General features: G+C 49.7%; 1 protein-coding gene across 1 annotated transcript in view; it reads right to left on the bottom strand.

Annotated features, from left to right (window-relative positions):
• Nucleotides 1-25,553, bottom strand: part of LOC144768685 (uncharacterized) — a 9,047,330-nt gene that overhangs the window by 1,711,454 nt on the left and 7,310,323 nt on the right. The window contains exons 58-59 of the mRNA XM_078652515.1: nt 12,908-13,000; nt 2,957-2,992 (exon numbers count right to left, since the gene is read on the bottom strand). Of these exons, the coding sequence (XP_078508641.1) occupies nt 2,957-2,992; nt 12,908-13,000 (129 nt within the window). The remainder of the gene's footprint in view (nt 1-2,956; nt 2,993-12,907; nt 13,001-25,553) is intronic.

Raw genomic sequence — 25,553 nt, 5'->3', positions numbered from 1 at the left:
GGCGCCAAATCGACAATGGCCATGGCTCTGCAGAACTGTACCTAGAGCATAAGTGCTCCTTACCTCTTTCGTCAATGGAGGATAGCCGAAGTGGAGATAAAGTGAGACGAAGAGGAATTTGGGCTCTGGGAACAGTCCTGTGCTCTCCTCTTCTTCGATCAGGACCGGGACCTCCGTGGTGAGTCGCTGGACGGAGTCGACTCCCGGGCCACAACGAGATTCATAGCCCGCTCCAGCAAGGCATTCGGCGCCATTGCCCAGCAGTCCGAGCACGACTTAGAATCATGGTCGCTCTCCAGACACTATAGGTGGATGAGGTGGGGGTTGGTAACTGACATCATGCGGGGACAGGCACTGCATGGCTTGAACCCTATCTTTCTCAAAGACATCCTCGCATAAGAAGGAAAAAATATTTGAATTCATTAAGAAACAGCCTGTCATAAAGTGACAGAGGGGTAGCTCTTCTTGGAACGGCGCTTAACTGGTGTGGAAAGAAAAGAACTGACGTCAGCGTGCCTGGGTGGAGCCTATATAGGTACTGCGACGTCATAACCGAAGCTGCCAACATCACGCGGTGCTGAATGGAGCCACCTGATGGCACGCACAAGAGGTATTGCTCAGCAAAAGTTTCCGGATCCAACCTGATGCCTGGGAAATTTATAGGTAAGGAATCTTCAGGTAGAAGTCTCTATCAGATAGAAAGGAGTTGAGAAAACAGCATGGAAGTGCCACCTATATGGGCTCCACACGTCATTTCCAGAGTAGAACTGCAACACTGTGGACCTGCAGTGTGCCATCTACCGGTGCACAGAGGTACTGCTCAGAAATTTTAGGATCCAGTTTCTGTCACAACAGAGGACGGTTAACCACTAACCTCTTAAGCCGGATACAGCAGGAACGATGGAAGATGCCAGATAACCTTTTCCCCCTGTATGGAACAACCTGCAAGTATTTATATATATACTCACTCCACAAGTCACACCACAATAGGGGAAAGGGAAAAAGGGACAAATGAAACAAAAAAGGTGCAGCAGCGAAAACACTCAATAGGGATGTCTACTGGAGTTGTAGACCTCACTCCTACAATTGCCCCGTGTTCCCTGCTGGTGAGACACAATACAACATTTATGAAGTCCCGTCCCTATGCCACCATAAACAACAATTCTCTATGTGTAATGCACTTACAGTCAATACTGCCGCACATATCCAGACACAAAAGACTCAAAAGATAAAAATAAAGAAAAGAATATCAAGATGATTCTTCCTTACTGATACTCAGGGTAAGTCCTATAGGTAGCAAGGCACTACTAAAGTATTTCATCAAGAATTCAATGTAGAGGTACTTATCTTGGCTGCAAATAATCCTCTAGTAGCGTTGAGTAAGTCCACTTGTTTCCAAATGAAGTCTCTTCCTCTCTTACACGCGGTTCCAGTGTGTAGAGAGGCAACCATTACTCAAAAGAACCAAAAAACAAAATAACAATAGCCCAAGCACTCCGAGCCGCATAACAGCTCTGGAGTTGTTCTCAGCCAGTCTTATTCCACGAACGCTCTCTGGAGCGTGTAGAGCCTAACTTGGCCTGTGGGATAATCATACATCAATGCGCTTCAACGTGCAACTTCAGGAAAAGGTTCTGTTAAATATAAGGGAAAGTAATTTGGTCACACTTCGGCTCAAACGTAAGCAATGTTCTTGAGTTGATCGCGCTACAGCGAGCGATCACTGTTTATGGTGTCTGTATCAGGGGAAAGGAGGGCATGCGTCAGAGCAACACGAGCCAAAGGCAGACTCTCTCTGCTTCAATGAAGGCCCCCTGAGTCGTCAGGAAACTAGGGCTTCTGTAGATTCAGGCAGCCGCTTAACGGCGGGTGATACAGGAGCAACATATCGACAGGACGTTACTTCTCGAGTGACAAGCACCGTGTCAATGGGAGGCGGGGCTTATGTACATGAAAGAGAGATTAAACAGGCATGATCTCCCTTGGCATTCTGGGAGATGTAGTCTTCACTGCATTATGCATGCTTCTCATTCTCTCATGTGCATGTCTTATGTGTAACCCCGGCTCAACCTACGCCTAAACATGACAGTTTCAATCCTGGGGAACATTCAAAAGGTGAGGAATCTACAGTTAGAAGTCTCTATCAGAAAGAAAGTTTTCCAGACAGAAAAAATCCATCAAAAGACAGTACTGTTAGCTCCAGATCCACGGTGGAAGTTGCGCAAACAAAGGAATGACGCAAGGTGACACAAGGACAACTAATCCTCTAGTCAGATGTACCAAGCCATGCAAGGCCATCTTGCGTGACCCTCCGTGGATTGGTAAATATGGAGTAACACAAAGTAGTGCAAGTCACTGTCTAGAGTTACTCAGTGCTTGGAAGGTATTACATGGGTGAAGAGTAGGAATTTCCCACAAATCCACCCATTCTTCTTGGCACATTTTCAGAGTTACCAAGATAAATAAACCTGGGAATGCGTCAAAATTGTATGCCTTCCCAAAAGAGACGAGCACACTTAGAAAGAGTAAAAAGTCTCTAAGGATTCTTTTTGTGCAGGAAGGTTTCCTTTCCTGCACAAAAACAATCCTGCCTGCAACGCAGGCGTGCTTGCACCATGGTGCAAGGGTTCCTATGTTGATGCTATGTAAAATACAGTTCACCAGAGCCTCAAAGCGAGCAGGAATGCCAATTATCTTGGTAAATATGGCACATTCTCTCTCTCCATGTGACGCAGCGCAGCATGTTGTCTTGCTGCATTACACTGCTTCAAATATTGAAAAACCTGCCCCCCAGTCTGGAGCCTTGGGAAAGTCACCAGGTATAGAATCTATAATTAGATAGCTCTAGCAGAAACAGATTCATTTGAGAGCCCAAATTAGTTTGATTTTCTACTTTCTGAGTGACGAAAGCTTGAGTTGCCCATAAACTTGCAATATGAAATAGAGACTTTCATACCTGGACGAGGAGGGGGTTGAAGAAATTTCTCGACTACTGAAAAAAAGGGAAAATGATTAATTATTTATATGAAATTTTGCACAAGCAAACAAGAAGACAAAGAGTTTACCTGGGGAACAATTTTCACAGAATTAAACAAAAAAGTGCACTGGAGCAAGGGAAAATAGGAATTTGTAGCTCATTCCAGAATTGACTATGATGCCCTCTAGTCTGGTTATGCTGGTAGCTGATTACAATTGAGAAGTTCGAAACCATCTTCAACAGTAATTCCTTGCAAGAAAAAAATAGGGGTTATCTAAAGGCTTTAATTGTCAGATATAAAGGCTGTGGTTACCAAAACATCTGAAGGGAGTGGACTTTGACCTATGGACTAGGCAGGTTATTAAAAAACACAGGGGCTTATTTACAAGCCCCTTGCGCCACCGGTGCACCACTTTTTGTGACATACAAGTGGCGCAACCTGCTGCCCCATATTTACAAGGACCCGTAAAGCCACCCTGCCCGGCTTTTCGTGTCCTTGTAAATATGGCACCATTACACGCAACACTTTCTGTGAAAGGGACATGCCATTGGTGTTGCTGTGGGTTTTCCCGCACAACACCCATGGCTTCTGCCACATTTCCAGATTTACGAGAAAATGTAAACCTAGAAATGCATCAGAATACTACGCCTCCCCAAGTAAGGCATAGGGAGGCGCAACAAGGAGAAATGTTTTAATTTTTCCTCGTTGTTTTCCTCTTTCTATGAGAGATGTATTCTGCAGCACACATAGGAAGAGGAAATCACCTCATGAGATTGTTTTTGTGCAGGAAGGTGTCCCTTCCGCACAAAAACAATCATCCCTGTGTTGCAGCAAGTGAATGGCAGTTAACTGTGCGCCAGCGCAGGGGAGAACAAAAGGTTCCATCATATTGTTGTAGATATGACACACCCCTTTGCTTCAGAATTTACGCTGAGCGGCGCAGCCAAATGGCTTGCAGCAATGCGCTGCATTAATTGCTTGTAAATAAGGACATCAGTGGCTGTCTGAAAGCCAATGTAGTGCTCAAGGTCCTGCACACACATCACATGGTCACATTTTTGATTTGCTTTGCTAGTCTTTTGGAATGTGTGCTTGCTGCTGATAATGACTTCTGGTATCCTTTCTCTCTTTCCTGGGGGCTGAAGGATCTGATTTTTGGGAAGCAATGGAGCGCAAGGGGTGTATTTTTACTATGATAGGGGTACAAAAGGGACATTTGATCAGCTAATGAAAAGTTTTTTAACGTTCTATGTAACTTGAACACTCAATCTAATAAAAGATTTAGAGAATTTTACGAAGACAGTATCTCATAGAGTGATTAGATGTCGTACACAGCAAGCTTGTATTTGTATTTGATAGCAGCCAGCTCGCTTTCATCCACAGTGCATGAGTGCCAAATTATGGGATCAATTACTAGTTACCGGAGATGTAAATCTGGCTCCTGACACCTTCGACTGAAGCAAGAGATCAAATTGATTAGAGGGAACAAGTACATATTAAAAAAAGTTTTTTACGTACAGAGAACAATCCTTGAGGGACTCCACAATTCTCTAAAAGTGAAGAAGTTGAAAAGGACTGACAGTAAAAACGTGCGTTCAGCCCCCTAGAAAGGATTGAAAGCACTGTAAGGCTGGCACAGTGATCCCATCACCTTTTCCAATCAGTGCAGGTGTAGTGGATGCTCCACCGTATCAATCAATGACTGTACAGACATCCAAGAGGAACAGTATACACAGGTTCTCAACATCTACAATCGTAGTATTACGGACAGCATTTGTTGTACTCAAAAATACACAATTATTTGACAGTTAGGAAAAAAACAGAGCAATTTGGAAAGCATATCAAAAGAGGAGCATCTTACGGGGCGTGGCTTGGCACGCAATGGTGGAGGTCGCAGCCGGGTAGAGCTCCGAGTCGAGCTCCCCTTCCCCGGGCTGATTCTCCGCCAATTATCCCCGGAATCGCCTGAAATCGCAGGCGGAACGTCCAGAAGCCATTCTCGACCAGCAGGCTGACTTTCGATTTTGGGACCCGACCGTGCCAGCACCGGACTCTCCTGTGGGCAACAGGCGGGCTTGGGCGTCGCCCAGGCGGCCAGCGAGAACACGAGAGCCCGCGGCTTGGGCCTGCCATACGGGCCTCACTGTGGAACGAGGGACCGGACTTGCGCGGTCTCCCCACACACGGAACCCGAGACCTGGGGCCGTGTTGCCACTCCGGTCCTGCCCCCCGCTTTGTCCCCGGGGACTCTTGGAGGCCCGAGCTGGGAGACACGAGTCGCCTGGCCGGCGCGACTTGGCCCTACCACCAGCGGCGACCCAGGCTGCGGACGCCATAGATCGCGGCTCCTGAACCAGACTACGGCGGCCCCCTGAGATACCAGCGTCGTCGCTTAGTTGCGACCTGGGAACGAAGCACCTCATCCTGCGCCCTGGACCTTGTGAGACGATCGTGGTTGCAGGCAGGGGCCCCCCCTCCCACGCTGCAGTGGAGATCCTGGGAAAATCAGGCACGGCTACGGCCCTGAAGCGCCTATCATAGCCTGTGGGTCGGCGGTGCTGAGACCCGACCGCGGCCCCCAACCCAACGAGTGCCTTGCCCCGCCCGTGGCGGCGCTGCACGACACGACTGCTGAGTCGACAGCAACGGAGACGCATGAGATGCAACGCGGGAGCTCTGGGCCTGGCGGACGGTAAGGGACATCACGGCACTGACGCTCACCATCGCAAAGGTCTGGCTACCCCGTGTCATTTGAGGTCACATTGGACTTGCAGTCCCGCCTTCCTGGACCATCCGACATCCACACAGTGTAGATTGGCCTGCCCTGATCACCCGAGGACCTCTGTGGCTCCCCCAAATAACGGCCAGAGACAATACGGAAATAGATACATAATACAATAACACGAGACATTTTACTGCCACGACATCGGCTGCCCGCAGTGTGTGTGGAATCATTCGAGCTATTGGTGGACGCTTGCCCCACCTTACTGCTGCGCCGAGACTACGCCAACGTGACCAGGCAACCGCCGTGGACCGTGGGCGCCGCTACAATCGCTCACCAATATCCAGGCGCTTGCACTGCACGGTTGGCCACGCCGCCTTGCACATGTCCGGAGGGGTGAGAACTCGCACTGGAACCGGAGGAGCCCCGCCGATGGGAAAAACGGATACAACACTGCGCAAGATGGCTGCTGATCAGGTGACCGCGAGATTGGACAGCGTCTTGGCCGCCATGGAACGCATGGAACAATCGCTCCAACTGACCAGAACGTCCCTGAAGTCCAAAATTGACAGCGTTGCCATAGACCTGACCCATCTACGAGATGACCACAAGAAGCTGTCTGATCGAACCAAATCACTGGAGGGAACGGTGACGGACCTTGGACCCAGAGTCACGCAAACAGATAAGCAGGTACAGGACCTTCTCAACAGAGTGGAGTTCCTTGAAGATCGCGCCGAGGACGCCGAAGGGAGGGCGAGACGCAACAACATCAGACTCGTGGGGGTCCCGGAAAAATGGGAAGGCCCTCGTCCTACCCAACGAGTTGAGGACTGGCTGAGAGAACTGCTACCTGAAGGCACGCTATCGGCCCATTTTGTAGTAGAACGAGCGCACCGCGTACCCACGAGACCCCACACCACAGGCGCCAACCCGAGGCCACTAATCTTCAAAGTTCTGAACTATCGGGACAGAGACGCGATCCTGAGAGAAACTAGAAGACTCGGGGAAGTTCGCATTGACAATACCACCGTGATGTTTTTCCCGGACTACACCATTCAGGTGCAACGTCAGAGACACAACTTCTTGGATGTAAAACGGCGTCTCCGCACCGAAGGCCTCAAGTACTCCCTACTCTTTCTTGCCAAACTGAGAGTGGTAGCGCGAGACAAGACCTACTTCTTTAATACTCCTGAGGAGGTCAGCGAATGGCTTGATAGCGGCATTAACTCAACGCCCAGACAGGCGCAAAGGTACGAGACGAGACCACGACCACGCGGACGACGCCGTCGCCGCAGGAACAGAGAACAGGGAACTGGCCGCCTAGAGGAACCGACGCGACACTCCCCACCACCGGACCAGATGATCCAGGAACAGCGTGATGCACTCCAAAGGGTCTCCCAATTGAGCGCCTCGCCGACCTCCGATGTAGTTCAGGTCCTCAGCCCGCGAGTGGATCCCAGCGATGATGAAGCAATCTATGGGATACCAGACTCCCAGCTGTCCGTGGATCTACCGGAAGTCACGCCTCAAACGGCGGACATGCTCAATTAAAGGCACACACAAAACACCATCCCGGTCCCGCTAGGGCGGCGGGGACGGAAACATGGTCCGGGCAGTTGCGGCGAACCTGAACCTATAAGCCGCCGCCCGAGATGTCCACTGCCGACCTGAGGACATGGGGCGTGAACCTGACGCAGTGAGTACTTGTCCGGCCTTATAGCCACTGTCGGGGTGGATGGGACGCGGGAACATGCTGCAGCACTATACATTTTCTCCCGCCCACCAGTTGCCCGTATAGCCTGGAGACTGTCCTGCGCCAGAGACTTGGGGGTGATGGCGCTCCTGTCTCCCCGCTGCCGGCTACGGCACACAGATGACCCCATAGCACGTACCGGCGCTGCCTTTCTGGGTACTAACATTGTCCACAAGATATATACGACATATGGCCCGGGGAAGGCCGATGATCCCCGTTCCTTCCCTAGATGCGTACTCTGCCAGAACTGTGACTAGCACACGTTTACCCCCTAGACTTGATTACTGTTCTTTTGCCTCTTTGGTGCGTTTGGACGGCGACATGTTACGTAGCCGACGTTTTGGTATCTATTACTGTTTTGCAATGTTTGGACACTCTGTTCTTCTTTTCACCCTCACCCTTGGAACTCTACCTTCACCCTTTCCTTATATGCAACTGCCTGTGTCTGAATTGAGTGGGAGGGAGAGACCAGGGGCCTTGTGGAGGCGCTCGTTTGGGGGGTGGATGGTGGGTGAGGCGAACGCTCCCTACCATAACAGTGAATATGGCTGAGATCAGAATGTGCACATGGAACGTGAGAGGTATGCACACACCGTCGAGGCGCTACCAAATGTATTCTTACTTGAAACGCCACAAATTTCATGTCGCATTGCTGCAAGAAATACATTTAAACAAAACTGAAGTGCATGCACTGCGCCGTCGGTGGCGCGGCCAACTTTATGCCACGGAGTACTCTTCCTATGCCCGAGGGACGCTTATATGGATTCGACCGGGCACTCCGTGGGCAGCCATTGACACACAGACTGACACAGAGGGTAGATATGTGATGGCCCGAGGCAGACTCGATGGTCACCCTGTGGTACTTGCCTCTATATACGCCCCAAACACTGACCAAGGCGGCTTCTTAGATAGCCTTTCCACGACACTAGTGGCCTGGCATGGCATCTCATGGATCCTTGGGGGTGACTACAATTGCGTACTGGATATAAACTTAGACAGATCTACCGCACCCCCGGCCACTGCCCAGACGCACAATACCACGAAAGCCCTCATCAGTTGGGCCACATAATGGAATCTCCAGGATGCATGGCGGACACGCAACCCCACGACACGCACATACTCCTTCTGGTCAGGTGCGCATGCGCTACATGTACGCTTAGATAGATACATGGTCTCCACTGATCTACTCCCATTAGTAAAAGACACGCAATATATGGGACACACATTCAGATCATAACCCCCACACGCTGGCCATTGCCTGGGACAATCCACACCGCCCATTCCCACTTGGCGCCTCCAACCGGACCTCTTACTCAATGCGATTTTCCGCAACTCCCTTATCACACAGACGGCTCAATACTTTGAATCCAACGCTGGTACGGTATCCTCTCCACAAACTGAATGGGATGCCTTCAAGGTGGTGGTCAGGGGACACTGCTTGGGAACACAGGGGCACATACGGCGGCAACTTGAAGACGACCTGACGCGACTAGAGGCCGAATTACTAGCCCTCGAACAGGATGTGGGGGGAATTGCAAGCATTCGACTGGCGGAGGCTAAAGCAGAACATGGCCGCCTCCTAGACCGTTTACGTAACATCAATTTCGCAGCGCACTCCGCCCGGGTCCATAGGCAGGGTGATAGACCTGGCAAACTGCTGACTGGCTGATTGCCTGAGAAGATCGCTCGGCCCCCATCTCAGCTATACAGGCGGACGATGGTAGTATACTATACTCCCAGCGTCAAATACACGAGGCGTTCACGGCTCATTACTCGAGGATGTACCGTTCCCGAATAAGTGTCTCGCAGGCCGCCATAACAGAATACCTCTCTGCTGTGCAGCTGCCCACCCTGACATCTGGACAGCAAGACGAACTTGGAGCACCGCTGGACTCCGAGGAGCTCCGCGAGACCATCTCTCACCTCTCGAATGGCAAGTCTCCGGGACCGGATGGCTTGCCAGCTGAATTCTATAAAGCCGCTTCGGACATCCTTATTCCCCACCTGGTGAAGATGTATGCTGCGGCAACTGATGACTTCTCCTTGCCCCCGACGCTTGATGAAGCCACCCTTATATCACTACTCAAACCCGACAGGGATGGTGAACAGATGGGTTCCTACCGGCCTTTGGCACTCCTCAACACTGACTATAAAATCCTTGCCTCCGCGCTGGCTCGCAGGTTGGCCCCTTTTGTTCCCACGCTGGTACATAGCGACCAGAACGGGTTTGTACTGACGCGACACACGTCACACAACATCCGCCGCCTATTCCGCATACAGGAATACGCCACACGAAGATGGCCGTTCGCCGGGTGCCTGGTACTTGACCTGCAAAGGGCGTTTGACTCGGTGGAATGGCCCTACCTGCGAGCAGTCATGGACAAGTTTGAGCTAGGAGACGACTATCTGGCCATGGTTGGACTGTTGTACCGCAGACCCATAGTTCGCGTCCGTACTGGAGCGCTGCTCTCTGACCCGATCCGTGTGCAGAGGGGCACCAGACAGGGCTGCCCCCTCTCACCCTTATTGTTCTCCCTGGCTGTGGAGCCCTTAGCGGCGATGCTACGGTCTCAGGGAACGGAGTGGGGAATACCGATGGCAGATGGACTTCATGTGGTGTCATTGTACGCTGATGACCTTCTTTTATATGTTAAAGACCTGAGTGACGTTCCGGGGTCCCTGACTGACATATTCAGAACCTTTGAAGACATGTCGGGCCTGAAGGTGAATTGGACCAAATCAGGGGCCTACTCCTTTGACCCAAATGTTCCCGAGAGTGAGATACACATCGGGGGTGGGAGATTGCGGTGGTATCCCACGACGTTCAGATACCTTGGGATTCACATCTACCGTGACCCAGCAGATGTTTTAGATGGGAACCTGATGCGAGCGATCGCGTCTACCCGATCGCAGATTGGGTTTTGGAAAACGCTGCCACTGAATGTTCCAGGCCGCGTGGCCCTAACGAAGATGATAGTACTGCCACGGCTACTGTACTACTTTGCAAACATACCGACCTATGTCCCTACCCGGGTGTTCCGAGACCTTGAGGTCCTCCTTCGCGACCTAATTTGGAATAAAGGCCGGCCAAGGGTTGCGTTGGCGAAACTCTATATGCCTACTGAAGCGGGAGGGCTGGCTGTTCCCAACATGGAGTTATATTATCTAGCGGCGCAAATGCAGTGGGTGTCGGGTTGGCTAGGTGGCAATAACCTGGGTGACACAGCCACAGACACCGCTGTCTGGTCCCAGATGCAGATCCATGTGTTGTTTCATCCGCTGACCCGTACTCCCCGTCCGCCACAACTGCTGCTTGCAGTGGCGCGAAAATGCTTCCTCCGCTGCTTGCGGCTAACCCGAGCAACAGCACCATATGCTCAGACGATCCCATTATTGGGCACCCCGACCACTACGGGGGCCTTAACGGCTCTCCAACTGGACAATTGGACCTCTGCGGGGGTGGACACCTTGGGAGATCTGTACTCTGATGGCGCCCTCCTCCCCTTTGTCACTCTAGAGGACGAGATGTCTCTATCGGCTGGACAATTCCTCTTACATGCGTCACTCATCCATACGCTGACTGCCGCCTGGGGGGATATGTCTGCCGAGTTGCCCACACATCACTTCATACAATATCTGCATGTCATGTGCAACGGCACACACGTAATTCATTGGTTGGCGCAAGCACTCCTTCTCCATACCCATCCCACCACCATGCAATTGAGAGAGAAATGGGCGACGGACAGAGGTAGGGGATGGACAGACAAGGAATGGGATATGGTCCTGGCAGGTCCAGTGAACGTCCCCCGTAACCCTCGCTTCAAGATTATACAACTATATATACTGCACCGCGCATACCTCACTCCGGACAAGATCAACAGATATTTTTCAGTCACCGACACTGCTTGCAGCCGCTGCTCCTTACTAGGAGCAGACCTTCTTCACATGCTCTGGCTCTGCCTGGCCCTCCAACAATACTGGGAAGATGTGACCACACTGCTCACACACTGCACTGCAGAGCAAGTGCCGAAAACATGGGAGGCCTGCATACTGGGACTGTACAAGCGTACACGGCTAAACAAAGTCCAGGCCCGCTTCTGGGATCTTGGGCTGATCACGGCCAAGAGATTGCTTACCAAGCGATGGAAGGCCGATACTCCCCCGTATATCAAACACTGGACCCTGTCACTAGAGAACTGGGCGCGAGCAGAGAGCACTGTCCTGCGGCGAGAAGAGACAGCGGGACTTAGGAAATTCCCGATAGCACAACACTGGGACGACATCCTACACTCCTTTCAGCAGAAATGCGTAGAGCAAGGGATCACGTGAAGCGACACATGCTGCCCCCCACCCCTCCCTGTACTGGTCACCCAGAGACATGTATATAGTTCTGTTCGCTGCCTGCACAGCCACGATGCTTTGCCTGACAGGTACTCAATGCTCGGCTATCGCGCGATGGCGACTGCCCTACCCCCCCCTCCCACACCTACACCACCAGACACACTACCGTGAGGTGAGACCCAGCTACCGAACACCCCTCACGGGACATTGCATTGCACGGCCATAGCTGACACGCCAGTGTAACGACGACTCCCCCCTTGTGCGCTTGGCATACGGGTGCACTCCCCCCCCTGCGGGCTCCCGCTACCCACTCACTAGACCACTATTGACACCTTGATACTACCCTTCCCTCCTCGGACACATGGCTCTATATACCCTCCTCCCTTCCCTCCCTGCTTCCCCCTCTTACACCTTATTTTTTTGTTTAATATTAAAGTTTGAAGTTTGTTGACACTCCGATCCTAGCTCTCTTTGGATCAAGACCTTGTAAATTGATGATTGCACCAACTGCACCATGAGGCCTTCGGAAATGACGGTCATAGCCTAAGAGTTTCCACCTCAGGACCAATACAGGTATCAGGCACACACATCAGACTGGATGGGTTGCGTGAATCCGCGCTCCCCGACACATTCAGACACTGTACAGCCTCATCCCTAATCTATATCACTCCACGCCCACTGACAGACGATTCCCGCAGACACTCTTACGTGCAGACCACATGTGTCACAGGAGGCGTTGCCACACCTGTAATCGCTGATGAGTGCCGGCCTAACGCTGTGACGCTGAGTTCACATGCGAAATGAGAAAAGGGGAGACCATGACACACAACAGAAAGGGAAAAAAAGCAAAAATACCAAAGACCAGTACCTTTCTTTCTTTTTTTTTTACAGCACAGAATGATATTATGATTGTACAATATTGCCGCACATTGATATACGCCGCCGAACCCCCGGGTTGTCGGCCTTCAGGCTGTGTTCCTCTGCTGCACTATCAACACCACTCATTACTGGCAGCTGGCCCGGTTGGGTTGTAAGCTAAACGCTGTGTACAATTCAAGGTAACCAATAAAGGTCTTTTAAACATAAAAAAAAAAAAAAAGAGGAGCATCTTACCTTGAGAAGGAGCAGACGGGGTGGGAGATGAAGGAGCAGGAAAAGGTTGAGCGAGAGGAGCGGGTGGAGCAGGTTGAAGATTTCTCTCCTTTCCTGGAAAAAAGCAAACCAGAGGGCAAGTGCTGTAACTGGAGGATGACACGTTTGGTATCATATGACACGGCAGAAGTGCACCGCAACCTGGGAATTTCAACTTTCATATTGTGCTATGGAAATACATTTTAAAGTAAACCAAAGATTATGAAAACATAGCAACACACTGCAATTTAATGCACTGTAATAAAGAGGAGTGACTAGAAGAAAAAGTTACTTACCTGCAGTAGCGATCTTTCTGGTGGGTATGCTATGTACCAGCGGATTCCTCAACTGTAGAATAGTCCGGGGGACTGGATCCAGAAAATTCAAAGTTCCGAGACACCATTAGGGGGCACTAGCTTTGTATCGATGGCGGAAGTGGCGTCATATGACGGCACAGAAGCCACATCGCACCCACCTCAGAGTAACGAGATCAGTTTCAATCCAATTTGTCCAATCCTTCGAGCCAATCGCATGGATTTACACTGACAACGAGTAGTGCAATATGAAACTGGTAATTGGAACCTTATTGACCTTTCTCTAAAAAAACACCCATTACATTGGGAGGTAGGCACAATCGGTTAGGAGTCTGCAGGTTGATTGAGTATCCACCAGAAAGATAAGGTAAGTAATTTTTTCTTCTAATGGATATTTTTACAGATTCCTCAAGTTCCAACTTCTAGACTAGATTTCCAAGCAGTACCCTTTGGAGGGTGAGAGTTAATGGATGACTACATGAGAATAACCTGCAAGACGGATTTCCTAAAGCAGCCATGCCTTCACATTACAGAATCTAGACGGTAAGGCTTAGCGAAAGTGTGCCTGGATGCCCACGTAGCTGCCTTACTGATTTCTGCTACCAGAATATCGCTGGCAAAGGCAGAAGATGATGATTTGGATGTAGTTTAATGAGCCTATATTCCTTCAGGAGACTCCTCCTTGGAAACAGCATAGCAGGTTTTGATGCCGAGAATAATCCATCTAGACAACGTCTGCTTCTGGACTGCTTTACCTTTCTTGGAACTGCAGTAACCAAATAAGGACTGGTCATCCAGACCTATGTCCTTAGTGTGGTCTAAGTTGAAGCTAACCGCCCTCCTAGGAACCAAACTGTGAAGCTGTTCCTCTCCTTTGTGGGGTGATGAAGGGGACAAAGGTTGGTAGGCTGATCAACCAGTCTAAATAAATTAAAAGGGCTCACCACTTTAGGAAAGAATGTAGCCTTGGTCCACAATACTAATTTTTCAGGGAAAAGGAAGTAAATGACAGGTGGGTAGTTAGGGCCTGCCAGGGTAAATCAATGTTATGAAGGAGCAATGAGCAGCCAGTATAACATGCTACACCACGGGTAGCAGATGAAAGGAGCTTAGATGTCACTGCACAATCTGCGGGCATGAAGGTGGAGGCCTCAGAGATTGAGGAGTTGCACAATCCACTCTCACTCGAAAAGAAGGTCTGTTCTGGATGGCAGCCAGAGCAGGCGACACAGGGAGAAGCACAGAAGTTATTCATACCATACCATCCTTGACCCATCTGGGACAATTTTATTGATGTGAGCCAGGTACTGGCGAATCTTCTTCATAATTTGTGGAATCAACGGTACGGTCGGAAAAGCATAGTGCAGCCGAAAGTTCCACTTCAACTGAAACACGTCCCCCAAGGGATACTTTAGCTCACAAAACTGCTGGAACTAAGCAGTCTCAGAGGAGACAAATAAATCCACCTCAGAGCTCCCCACTTAGTAAAAATAACCTGTGCTATGTCCGGCAGAAGATGCCACTCATGATCAGCAAGGTAATGTCGGCTCAGGCTGTCTGCTCTGACATTCAGAAACTTCACCAGCCGATTGGCTGCTACTCAGATCCCCTGACTGTGTGCCAAAAACCACAGCCTCAATGCCTCCAAGAACAGTTGCTGGGACCCTATTCACCCGTACTTGTTCACATACCATATTGCAGCCTTGTTGTTCATAAACATGTGGATGGACCAACATTGGATGGAGGGGAGGAAGGCCTTGAGCATAGGCCTAATGACCCGCAGATTTAGCTGGTTGGTGTGAAGATACAAAGGCCTCTGATCTCCAGATCCTCCAGAAGAGCTCATCACCCTAAAGTGGAAGTATCCATCACTACTGTATACACAGTAGGAGAGGGACTGAAGGACATTGCACTTTGAAGGTTTACCTCATTTCCCCACCAAGCCATATCCACCGCAGCACTTACAGAAAACCACAATTGTTTCCAACAAGGTTTACCCTATGCTAGGACTACATCCTGCGGAGGCACCAATACAGAGGCTGTGAGAAGTTAGCCTGGCATATGATGTCCACTAGTTCTAGCGGGTACCTTGCACCAGTCTAATTGTCCCTTATTGATGGTGGTTGTAAAGTCAACCTTATAGAAAGCTATCCTAGTGGTAGCATGGACCAGCAGCCATCAGGCTAAGATTACAGAGAGCATATTAAGCAAGTTGTTTTACCAATTAGAATACCTTGAGTACAAAATGAAAGGACACCACACAAGGTATATATCAAATATATATGTATTTATTCTAAACACAACCCCTCTGCACTCTTTATAAGGTCAGAGGTAAAAGTGTGGAAAATTAATACGTTTGGTGAACATTATCTGCGCCATCTTGCCCCTTCCCCTAATGCCACACTTTTGTCGTGCGCGCCCGCCATTTTAAGATGCCCCGATCAGAACGAACCCTTTTGCATGCCGCTGGCCCCTGACATAGCCCTTCGCCTTCACCAAGCCTGCACGCTGGCCACCCCCCTGCTTGCACCTGCCTTGAGTCATAAACCCCTCTTCGGCGCTGCTCTGCCCCAGGCCCTCATCCTGTTCCCAGCGCGACACCTCCCTGCTTTCCTTTCATGATCTCCGGCCCTTAGATGCAAAACCCTTTTTCCCCGTGTGCCCGTTTTGTCTTCCCCGTTCCCAAGCCGACACCCAGCTCTGCCGATACCATCCTTGCCCCTCCCCGTACAATAGAAAGCTTCCCCCATCAAAGAATCCCCGGGTTGATCAAAGCCCCCACCCCATGAGATCCGATCGAAACCCACACACTCCGTGGATCGGCGGAATACCCAGCTGCGCGATGATCATCACCTGTTGTGAACGGGGCGGGGACTTCCACTGTAACCTTGCGTGGGAACGGGCTGGGAAAGGGGGGATTCTGAGGATGTCTTTCCGTACATCAAAGTATCAACGAGAATGTGTTACATGTAATAAAGAGATAAACTTGTGTATAAGAGGCCAGGCCTCAGGGATGCCGTTAGAGCACCTCAGAACGATACCTTCTGTCCGTTTCGTTGTGTTCTCCTCCGGAGAGAATAAAAAAAACCTTGTTTCCTGCTTTCCAGTCTCCAGCGCCTGCCTCTTCATTTGATTAAGTAACTAGAGGGTCACAGAGGCAATACTGCCGGGCAAATATCGATTGTCCCCGACCCGATTGAACTTTTTACAATTGGCGTCCCAAGCGTGGGGCCCATCAGCGACTCGTGGATCCAGTGGGAGAGGTCCCGACGACAGAGTGAACGACTGCAACGATCGGGAGAGCTCTTGCCCAATAGACCCTCGTCTGGCAGCCGATCATCCGAACTTCACTAGTTCCGAACAGACCTCTCTCGAGTGATCTACGGTCCTGACTGGGAACCATCAGGAGTGCCGTGAGAAATACGAGAAAAAGAGGACGATCGGGCGCTGGATTCGGAAGACAGGAAACTGTCCATGCGGTCCGGGTAAGGTCGTGTTACCACGACAAGTTGCGAGAAATTTGCTTGATTGTTTTGTTTGTTCAAAAATACTAGTATTGCTCTGTTTATTTTTATTTAGAGATTCACTGTCTGCAAACGGAGAAACAACAGGCTCTTTCTCTCTTTGCAAACAGTGGAGGATAGGTAGGGTAGCAGCCGTGCTTGTTCTTTTTCTCCCCCACTCAATAATTGCTTGAAACTGAACTGTTGTTCACAAAACTATTGTTTCCTGGAGATTCCCTGTCTGCAAGCAGGGAAGAGACCACCCTTTTTGCAGATAGTGAAAAAGGTAGGTAACGCAGATCTTTGCGGACCTACTCATTCTCCCCATTGTTATTTATTGGTCGTTTGGTTTTATATTTTTTTTTGATCCATGAGGTATTCACTACCTGCAAACAACGTTGAATAGAAATATTCTGTACGGTCTTTGCACCTAGTGATAAGATAGGCAGTGCTGACTTTTTAGTCCCTCGTTACGAGCCGTCATGTCTGTCTTCTCCCCACTGATGAATAGCCTGTTTAGTCCGGACCGCGTATTAGAGGTGGACCATATAGCTCCATTAGAAGGCACCCCTAATAAGGACATGTTCATAAACTATGGGTTAGTCACCATAGCTTATAATAAATTATGGCACAGGTATACCGAAGAGAGTCAAGACAAACAGTGGCCACTGGCAGGATCCTTTGACCTTGATAAAATAGAAACGCTAGAAATAGCCCTTCGAAATAATAAGACAACGCCAATTATGCTCGACAGTCTCGGTATGTGGCGCAGAGAGGCTACGAAACGACAGAGAAAAGACGAGGACAAACCAAGTAGAGAAATATACCGACAGGACAACCCCAGGACACCGCTACCCACAACTTATCCCCCGACACTATGCAAAGGACGACCAGACTTAGGGTCAGACCAATGCGCTTTTTGTAGGTATGTCGGACACTGGAAAGCCCAATGCCCGACTCTACTGAGCGTGAGTAAAGGCAAAGGGCCGACAAGAACGACAGACCGACAGTACGAGAAAAGGCGCGAGACAAAGAAGAACCCGACTTACATAGACAGACCAGACAGAACCACCACGTTTGACTATGCCCGATGGCACAGATTTCGCCAGGAAAATCTCAGCGGCATGCCCACGTTCTCCTAGGTCGGGCAATGTCAAGACGGGAACCCAGCCTAGTTTCAAATTCACAGACAGAAAGAGATAATTATGACCAATAACTGTTTTTATATTTGTCTTGGGTCTTTGTATGTCGTACTTGTACTGTCCCCCCGTCTGAGTTTGTGTGTATGTAATGTACAAATCTGCGCCATCCCTCTACACGTGTTTCCGTGTTACTCAACCTCTGTTAGCAGAAACTTAGCATAAAAACAACCTGAAAAGAAAGAAATGGTAAAGCAACATCCGTAGACCATTAATGAACTTGAACTTTTAATTTAACACAACAAACAAGGAATAATAACGATAAACTGTAGAAAATGAAAGTCAAACAGAACATTCGCCCCCCCCCCCCCCATTCTGGAACCTTCCAAAGTAGGGCAGGGTTACGGCTACGCCCAACCAACGGCAACCCATATAAGGCGAGCCCCGCCGCCAACTCTTGGTCAGGAAATCTTAACGTATGGGGGAGCCGGAGGAGAGGCAGGAGCCCGCAGCCTGGGCATTTGCAGGTAGTCCCGCCACATGTCTCCTTGGCCGGCCGCAACGGGCCTGGAAAGACTAAGGTAGTCCCGCCACATGTCCGGAGGAGAACGAGGCACCTCTTCCTTTTCTCTTCCGTCACAGCCGCAGCAGTCCTGGACGGCGGGATGTCCTGCACGTACCTCCACAACAATTTGTCCAAGTTGGGCTGGGAGGGAGAGGCGACGCGGACGAGCCTCTCCCACCTCCACCGGTAGGAGGTTTCCCAGCCCCCAGCCCGACGCCGAACACCCCCAGTCAGGCGATGGTGCCAATACTTGCGCAGCACCGAGCGTACAATGGTGGCACCCCAGTATTTGCGCAGCACCGAACGTACAATGGTGGCACTTGGGGAACACCGGATGTGGAGAGGCCTTCATGCGGGGCGATGAAAAGGAGCGGCATGGAGTGCACCGGGAGAAGGAGACGATGTGAACGAGTCTCCCTCGCCCCCCCAGGTGGGGGCATCACAGCTGCACCCCAACTGAACGTCCCGCTCTCACAAAACAGGGACCTCTTCCTTTCACTCCGAAGGGTCTCTTCCACTCTTGCAAACTCGACGAGAGTGGCCCCTGTAGGGCCTCAAAATGGCGTCTGGGTCCGCTGGAAGGTGGGCCCCGGCCACTAGAGTAACTTTGACCAGCAATATAACTCGAACATTTGCCCTCTGGAGCACGAGCCCCCATCTCCGACAGCATCTCCGCAGCCTTGAAGATCATACAAAGGTCCCCGGCGGAACCTTCGGCCTTTGCAGGTTTCCGGTAAGGGACGGCTGCCTTGATCGCCAACGAAACAAACATGACATTGCCACACCTTCTGTTAGCGTGAATTCTAGAACTGCCGAAAAGGACTCTGGTCCAAACTGCCAGTAATGGAAACATTTCCCCCTGATGCTGCTTCCGGACTGTGCCGGCCCCGCCCAAAATGGCGCTGGTATCAATCGGAACTTACGAACACCTCGTGGTGTTCCTTCGCACTAATATAAACTTGATGTTCTGAGATTTTATATGATCCTTTGTACACTTGGCTAGAAACGACAAAGAGAACTCACTCGACGAATAGTGTGAAAAGATCCCCGTTACAAATGTTGATTACGAATGTACAATGTATTATATTTTTATAACTGATGTAAACCCCATTTACGACGCACACGTACGGTATGCATATAGGAAATCTGATTACAACTGTTATGATTATGCTTCTAAATTATGAAAATACATGCCCCCGAACCCCCAGCCAATTAATAGACGTTTTAGTCTCTTACAAATGAATGAGTAAAACTTTCCGATGTTTTTATTGCTGAAAACGACACCCCCCACTGTACGCACTTTAAGCCATTGCCACGACCGGGCAAATACGACCGCACCCTCATAATCCATATGCTGAAATGATTTTGCAAAATAAAGTCTTTGAAACTATGGACGGGTATTGCATGCTTTATTTTAAAAAATGTGGGATCGGTGGGAAAGTTCTTTTTCTGTGCACCCTACTCTGCTCTCTCTTTAAGGTTAAAAGAAGATGGTTGCCCAGCCCTGGAGGACGGATCGGATCGACAACACGACACTCCGCCTTCAAGGTACGCGACGGACTCATGAACTCTCGCGTAGAGGAAGACCTTGACTTCCAAGGATGGGTAAAACGAATGGTGTAAATGAGGGAATGTAAAAGGAGGGTGAAATGAAATAATGTAAATATTATAAAGTACAGCGTTCCAAAGTAGCAGGGACCCAAGAACCGAAGAACCTTAGAACGCCACAGCGTAGAAAGAGGCTTAAGGACCCCGATAGTGAGATACATCCTTTGACTAGATACCTCGCACTAGGCACCTCTGGTTTCCTTTTTATGTTTCCCCGCACACGCCCTACATGAACACACTACCCCCCCCGACTCCAGAAACCATATCCTCGGGGACCCTGCCCCAAGGAGGAAAGACGAGTAAGAGGTAAGTAAAGGACTTATGAATCCATGTATTTGAATGCGCGCGAATGCTGTCTCCCCCACCCCCCCTTTTTTCCTCCTTCTGCAGGTTACCTCAGAAATTACAGCCAAGGTGTGGCGAAGATCTGAAGCCTTGCCACGTCTAATACACGAAGCGGACTAGCGCCGCAAGGTGGTGTCTAAGCACGCCTGCAGACTACTCACGTATCGAACAGACCCGGAAAATTAGCACAACTTGATAAAAAGTGATCACCCTTAAACCAGACAGGACGAATGAACCCATGTCACGTATGATGTGAAACTATGAGGGAATGTGTGTGTGTGTGACTGAGGCGTTGACCCAACTGGTCAAAGGACCGAGAATGCGAGAAAGTGCGACAAAATGGTACCTCCTTTCTTCTTCCCTTTTTTCTCGACGCATGTCCCCTCTACCCTGTTTAATGCTCAAACTGCATGACTACAAGATTCTAACCCAGACCCGTGAATGCCCTTTACTGTGTAATGCACTAAATAGCCTTTCTTGAATACACTGCCACCCTCTCTGTTGCACGTGTACTATTTAGCCTGCCGTTGCTCTCTCTCTCTCTCTCTCTCTCTCTCTCTCTCTCTCTCTCTCTCTCTCTCTCTCTCTCTCTCTCTCTCTCTCTCTCTCTCTCTCTCTCTATTTCTGCACTCCCACTCTTCCGAGTGATTAACCCCGAAATTGGCAGATTGCCACCCCTAGCACACCACCTAATTGGCTTCAAATACCGTCAGTATTTGCACAAAAAACTTGTCTTTAATACAATCACCCTGAGGCCGCGTCATTACCTCTCCTTTTCCGCTAGAAGTCAATGAGCCATGGTTGGGCCATAAGGGAAAGGACAGGTAAGACGACAGAGGTTCCCTAATCTGACCCGAAATAAGGGAACTACATGTCAAACGGCTCCTATAGTATAAAACAAGGACCTCAGAATACGTGTCCCTCCCCTCCCCGAATTGTCGCAATACCCAAACCGGAAAAATGACCACCCCCGTTACCTCCCCTGTCTATGTCCCTGGTTGTTTCCCATAAAACCCCTGTCCTTCCTAGTTAAGTAACCGGGCTGTAAAAGGTTACGTAGGACCCAGAATGATGTTTTACAAGGTTAACAGACTAGTTCAAGGTAAAGAAATCATCGAAATGAACCCCGCAGTAGTTGCAAAACAGGATGCACCGATAGAAAGGAAATGTTTAGCCATGTTCGTCTCTCAGCAAAATACCTGTGTAGTACCATGTTGACGACTCACTGCACCCTTTTGTAAATGTAAAACTCTAGAGAACGGCATATCTTCGCCAGATTTGTCTCACAAGGGTGGGTTACCATCAGATGAACTGCCATGCCTGTAATAAATAATTATGAAGGAAAGTCATAGTAAATCCAACAGAACCCGTCGCTAGCCATTCATATGCCAGTTGTGACCACTAAAATAACGGGCATTTTTCATTCTTTGCCTGGAGCTGGGAGAGAAATAGACTTTTTGATCATCTTCATCTGCAAATTTTCTAAAGACTGTCTTTTCAAACTTGTTTAAGGGTACCGCTGTTGGAGGAGAAAAGGACCGGATGTGGGAGCACGAGGCCTGACTGCAGACTAAGGAACACCTGCGACATTAGCCGAGGCGAGACCACGACAGAAAAGAGCGGCAGGACGAGGCACTGTTTTTGACAACATGAGAAGAAAGGGTCGACCTGATGCCCCTGCTCGATGTCCAGTACTTGTCGACAAGTCCCCGCTCTCTGAATTCGGTCACATGCTCGCCTATTTGAAGTCTCTCGTTCTCCTAGTTTGTTTCTAATTTGGCCTTGCTCCATCCCCCCTTTTCCTCTGACCTACCCTATGGACTGTTTTGTACTCTCTTCTTCCATCTGAACTTTCTGACAATCACCTCAAAGGACACAGGGCGAAAAGGACCTTTTCGGCCGGAGACGCGAGGAAAGGGTCGTGCCCTGCAACGCAGAACTTAGAACAGAGCTGGACTTGTAGCTCCACCGCCGGTGCTCAACAGCGCCAACGAAAGACCACAAAGAACAATGAGAACTCGTAAACTTCGAACATTTGACATCCTCAACCACCGTTTTGCTACGCCTCATTTCTCTCCCAGCCGCCATTGTATTGATCCTGCTCCAATCCGAATCTGAAATATGTAATAACCTGCCAGTTCACGTTATGATATGTACTTGCTGCTCTCGCTGCAGAACCGTTTTTTGTATTTCATTCCTATGACTTTCCTGCTGAACAAATTTATCAAAGTTTAGGTGCACCTCCTAAAAACTAGAAATCTCAAAATGTATTGTTTACAACTCTTTTTCATCTAGGGTTCCTACCGTTTTCTTTCTCATACTCACCACAGTAGAACCGAATAGAAAATGAACCAGCAAGATGTCTTGAATATGTTAAAGGGAGGACTGTGGAAAATTAATACGTTTGGTGAACATTATCTGCGCCATCTTGCCCCTTCCCCTAATGCCACACTTTTGTCGTGCGCGCCCGCCATTTTAAGATGCCCCGATCAGAACGAACCCTTTTGCATGCCGCTGGCCCCTGACATAGCCCTTCGCCTTCACCAAGCCTGCACGCTGGCCACCCCCCTGCTTGCACCTGCCTTGAGTCATAAACCCCTCTTCGGCGCTGCTCTGCCCCAGGCCCTCATCCTGTTCCCAGCGCGACACCTCCCTGCTTTCCTTTCATGATCTCCGGCCCTTAGATGCAAAACCCTTTTTCCCCGTGTGCCCGTTTTGTCTTCCCCGTTCCCAAGCCGACACCCAGCTCTGCCGATACCATCCTTGCCCCTCCCCGTACAATAGAAAGCTTCCCCCATCAAAGAATCCCCGGGTTGATCAAAGCCCCCACCCCATGAGATCCGATCGAAACCCACACACTCCGTGGATCGGCGGAATACCCAGCTGCGCGATGATCATCACCTGTTGTGAACGGGGCGGGGACTTCCACTGTAACCTTGCGTGGGAACGGGCTGGGAAAGGGGGGATTCTGAGGATGTCTTTCCGTACATCAAAGTATCAACGAGAATGTGTTACATGTAATAAAGAGATAAACTTGTGTATAAGAGGCCAGGCCTCAGGGATGCCGTTAGAGCACCTCAGAACGATACCTTCTGTCCGTTTCGTTGTGTTCTCCTCCGGAGAGAATAAAAAAAACCTTGTTTCCTGCTTTCCAGTCTCCAGCGCCTGCCTCTTCATTTGATTAAGTAACTAGAGGGTCACAGAGGCAATACTGCCGGGCAAATATCGATTGTCCCCGACCCGATTGAACTTTTTACAAAAGTACAATACAAGAATCTCAATTAGCATACGATAAGTTGCACAGTATACGTTTTGCCCTAGGGGCCTCACAAACCATATACTAAAATATGGGGCCTGTGGAATCGCTGGGACTACTCTAAACAACCAAAGGTTAGGAAGTAGGAGGCCCAAGGGAGACGCGTGCAGTGTCTAAACACAGACGCGGGTTACCATTGACTTTCTATGGGAAATTAACAAGTTACAATTTTACAGTTTAAGGATACTTCCGGATGGACTACGATGAAACCCTTTTAGACTGAGACACTAGGAGGACCAATACCCTCGAGACTACCAGAATACTCGTGTTACCTCACCCACGGAAGCCGGGTGCATAGGTGTCATGTTTCGTCGTCGATTTCTTTTTTTTTTATATTTCTTTTTTTTTTAATTTATATAAGCAGCAAGGCAAAGAAATATATTACATACAGTACCGAGTCCAAGACGGGGAAGGAAAAGCAATACAACAAAATCAGAAATCAATGTAGGATAGGGGGGGGGGGACAGGGCAGAGTTAAAGCATATATAGTACAGTAATGGAATGCAGGCCTAGGGGGAAAGTGGGACATCCGGGATATCTACTACAGGTGGTGTACATATATTTCCACGGTAGCCATTCCAGGGTCCCCACACTCTACACCACTTCCGGGGTCGGCCCCGGGCCAGGTACACTGTCTTTTCCCTGAACATGCACCAGTCCATGTTTTCCTTCCATGCCGCAACCGTAGGCGGCCTCGGGACCCCCACAACTGAGCAATATCTCTCTTAGTAATCATGGCCCCCAGGGTCACCCACTGTGTCTGAGCTGCATTGTGATCCGTAGGTTCCCAAACATTCAGTAAACAGCGTCTAGCCTCCGGTAAGAGGGCGATCCCCGTCACCTCACTCATTACAACATGTACCTCACTCCAGTAGATTGTGATCTCACGACATTCCCAGATAATATGGAGGAATGTCCCCACCTGTCCACATCCTCGCTTACACAGACCATCCTCAGAAAAACCCATGTGGACCAAACGAGGGGCCGTGACATAAATCCTATGTAGAATCTTGAGTTGAACCAACCGGAGTCGAGCTGGGATTGCGACCTCCTTAGGAGAGGAGATCACAGATTGCCAGTCCTCGTCATCCAGTTCAAGGCCGTCACGGGTCCACAAATCTCGAAGATGCAATAGGAAGTCTGATCTATCATTGATTAGTTTTATAGACTAGGGAGATGGTGCTATCAGGCACATAGCCGTCCAACAATCTGTCCTCGAGTGGAGATGACTCCGGAATTACCTCCCCAACCGGGAAAACCGACTGCAAAGCATGCCAAACCTGGATATAACGGAAGTATTCAGAGCTACTTAATTCAAACTCCTCCTGCAACGACTCAAACGATTTAACCTGACCCTTAACCCAGAGGTCCCCCACCTTACTAATACCAATGAGGTCCCATTTATCGAACCCCTTGGTATTCCACAGTTTGCCAAGTTTATCAGAACCAAAAAGTGGGGTTGCCCGAGTCAAATGATCCGTCCATCCCATCGCGCTAGTCGCGTCCTGCCACAGGCGTACTGCTATCCTCGTAGGTCCCGACAAAGTCTTGACCACCGATTTAGAGTATAGCGCCCTATAGTAGTTGCCACCGGGCAGAAGCCACCTATCCATGGCAAAGGCAGGGTTCAAGTCGGGACCATACATGCCATGATTAATAGCTCCCAATTGGCACGCCCAATAGTATCGCTTTATATCCGGGAGAGCAATACCCCCATCATACCACGGGAGCGTCAGCTTAGCAAGCGAAATACGAGGTCTACCGTCCCATATCAATTTCCTTTGAAGATCTTCGATTGCTCGAAAATAGCTAGCGGGAACAATATCGAAAGTGTTCTG

This window comes from Lissotriton helveticus, chromosome 7 (assembly GCF_964261635.1).
Source record: "Lissotriton helveticus chromosome 7, aLisHel1.1, whole genome shotgun sequence".
Lineage (NCBI taxonomy): Eukaryota > Metazoa > Chordata > Amphibia > Caudata > Salamandridae > Lissotriton > Lissotriton helveticus.
Note: the sequence above shows the minus strand (reverse complement) of the source record. Positions and strands in the feature narration are given on the sequence as shown.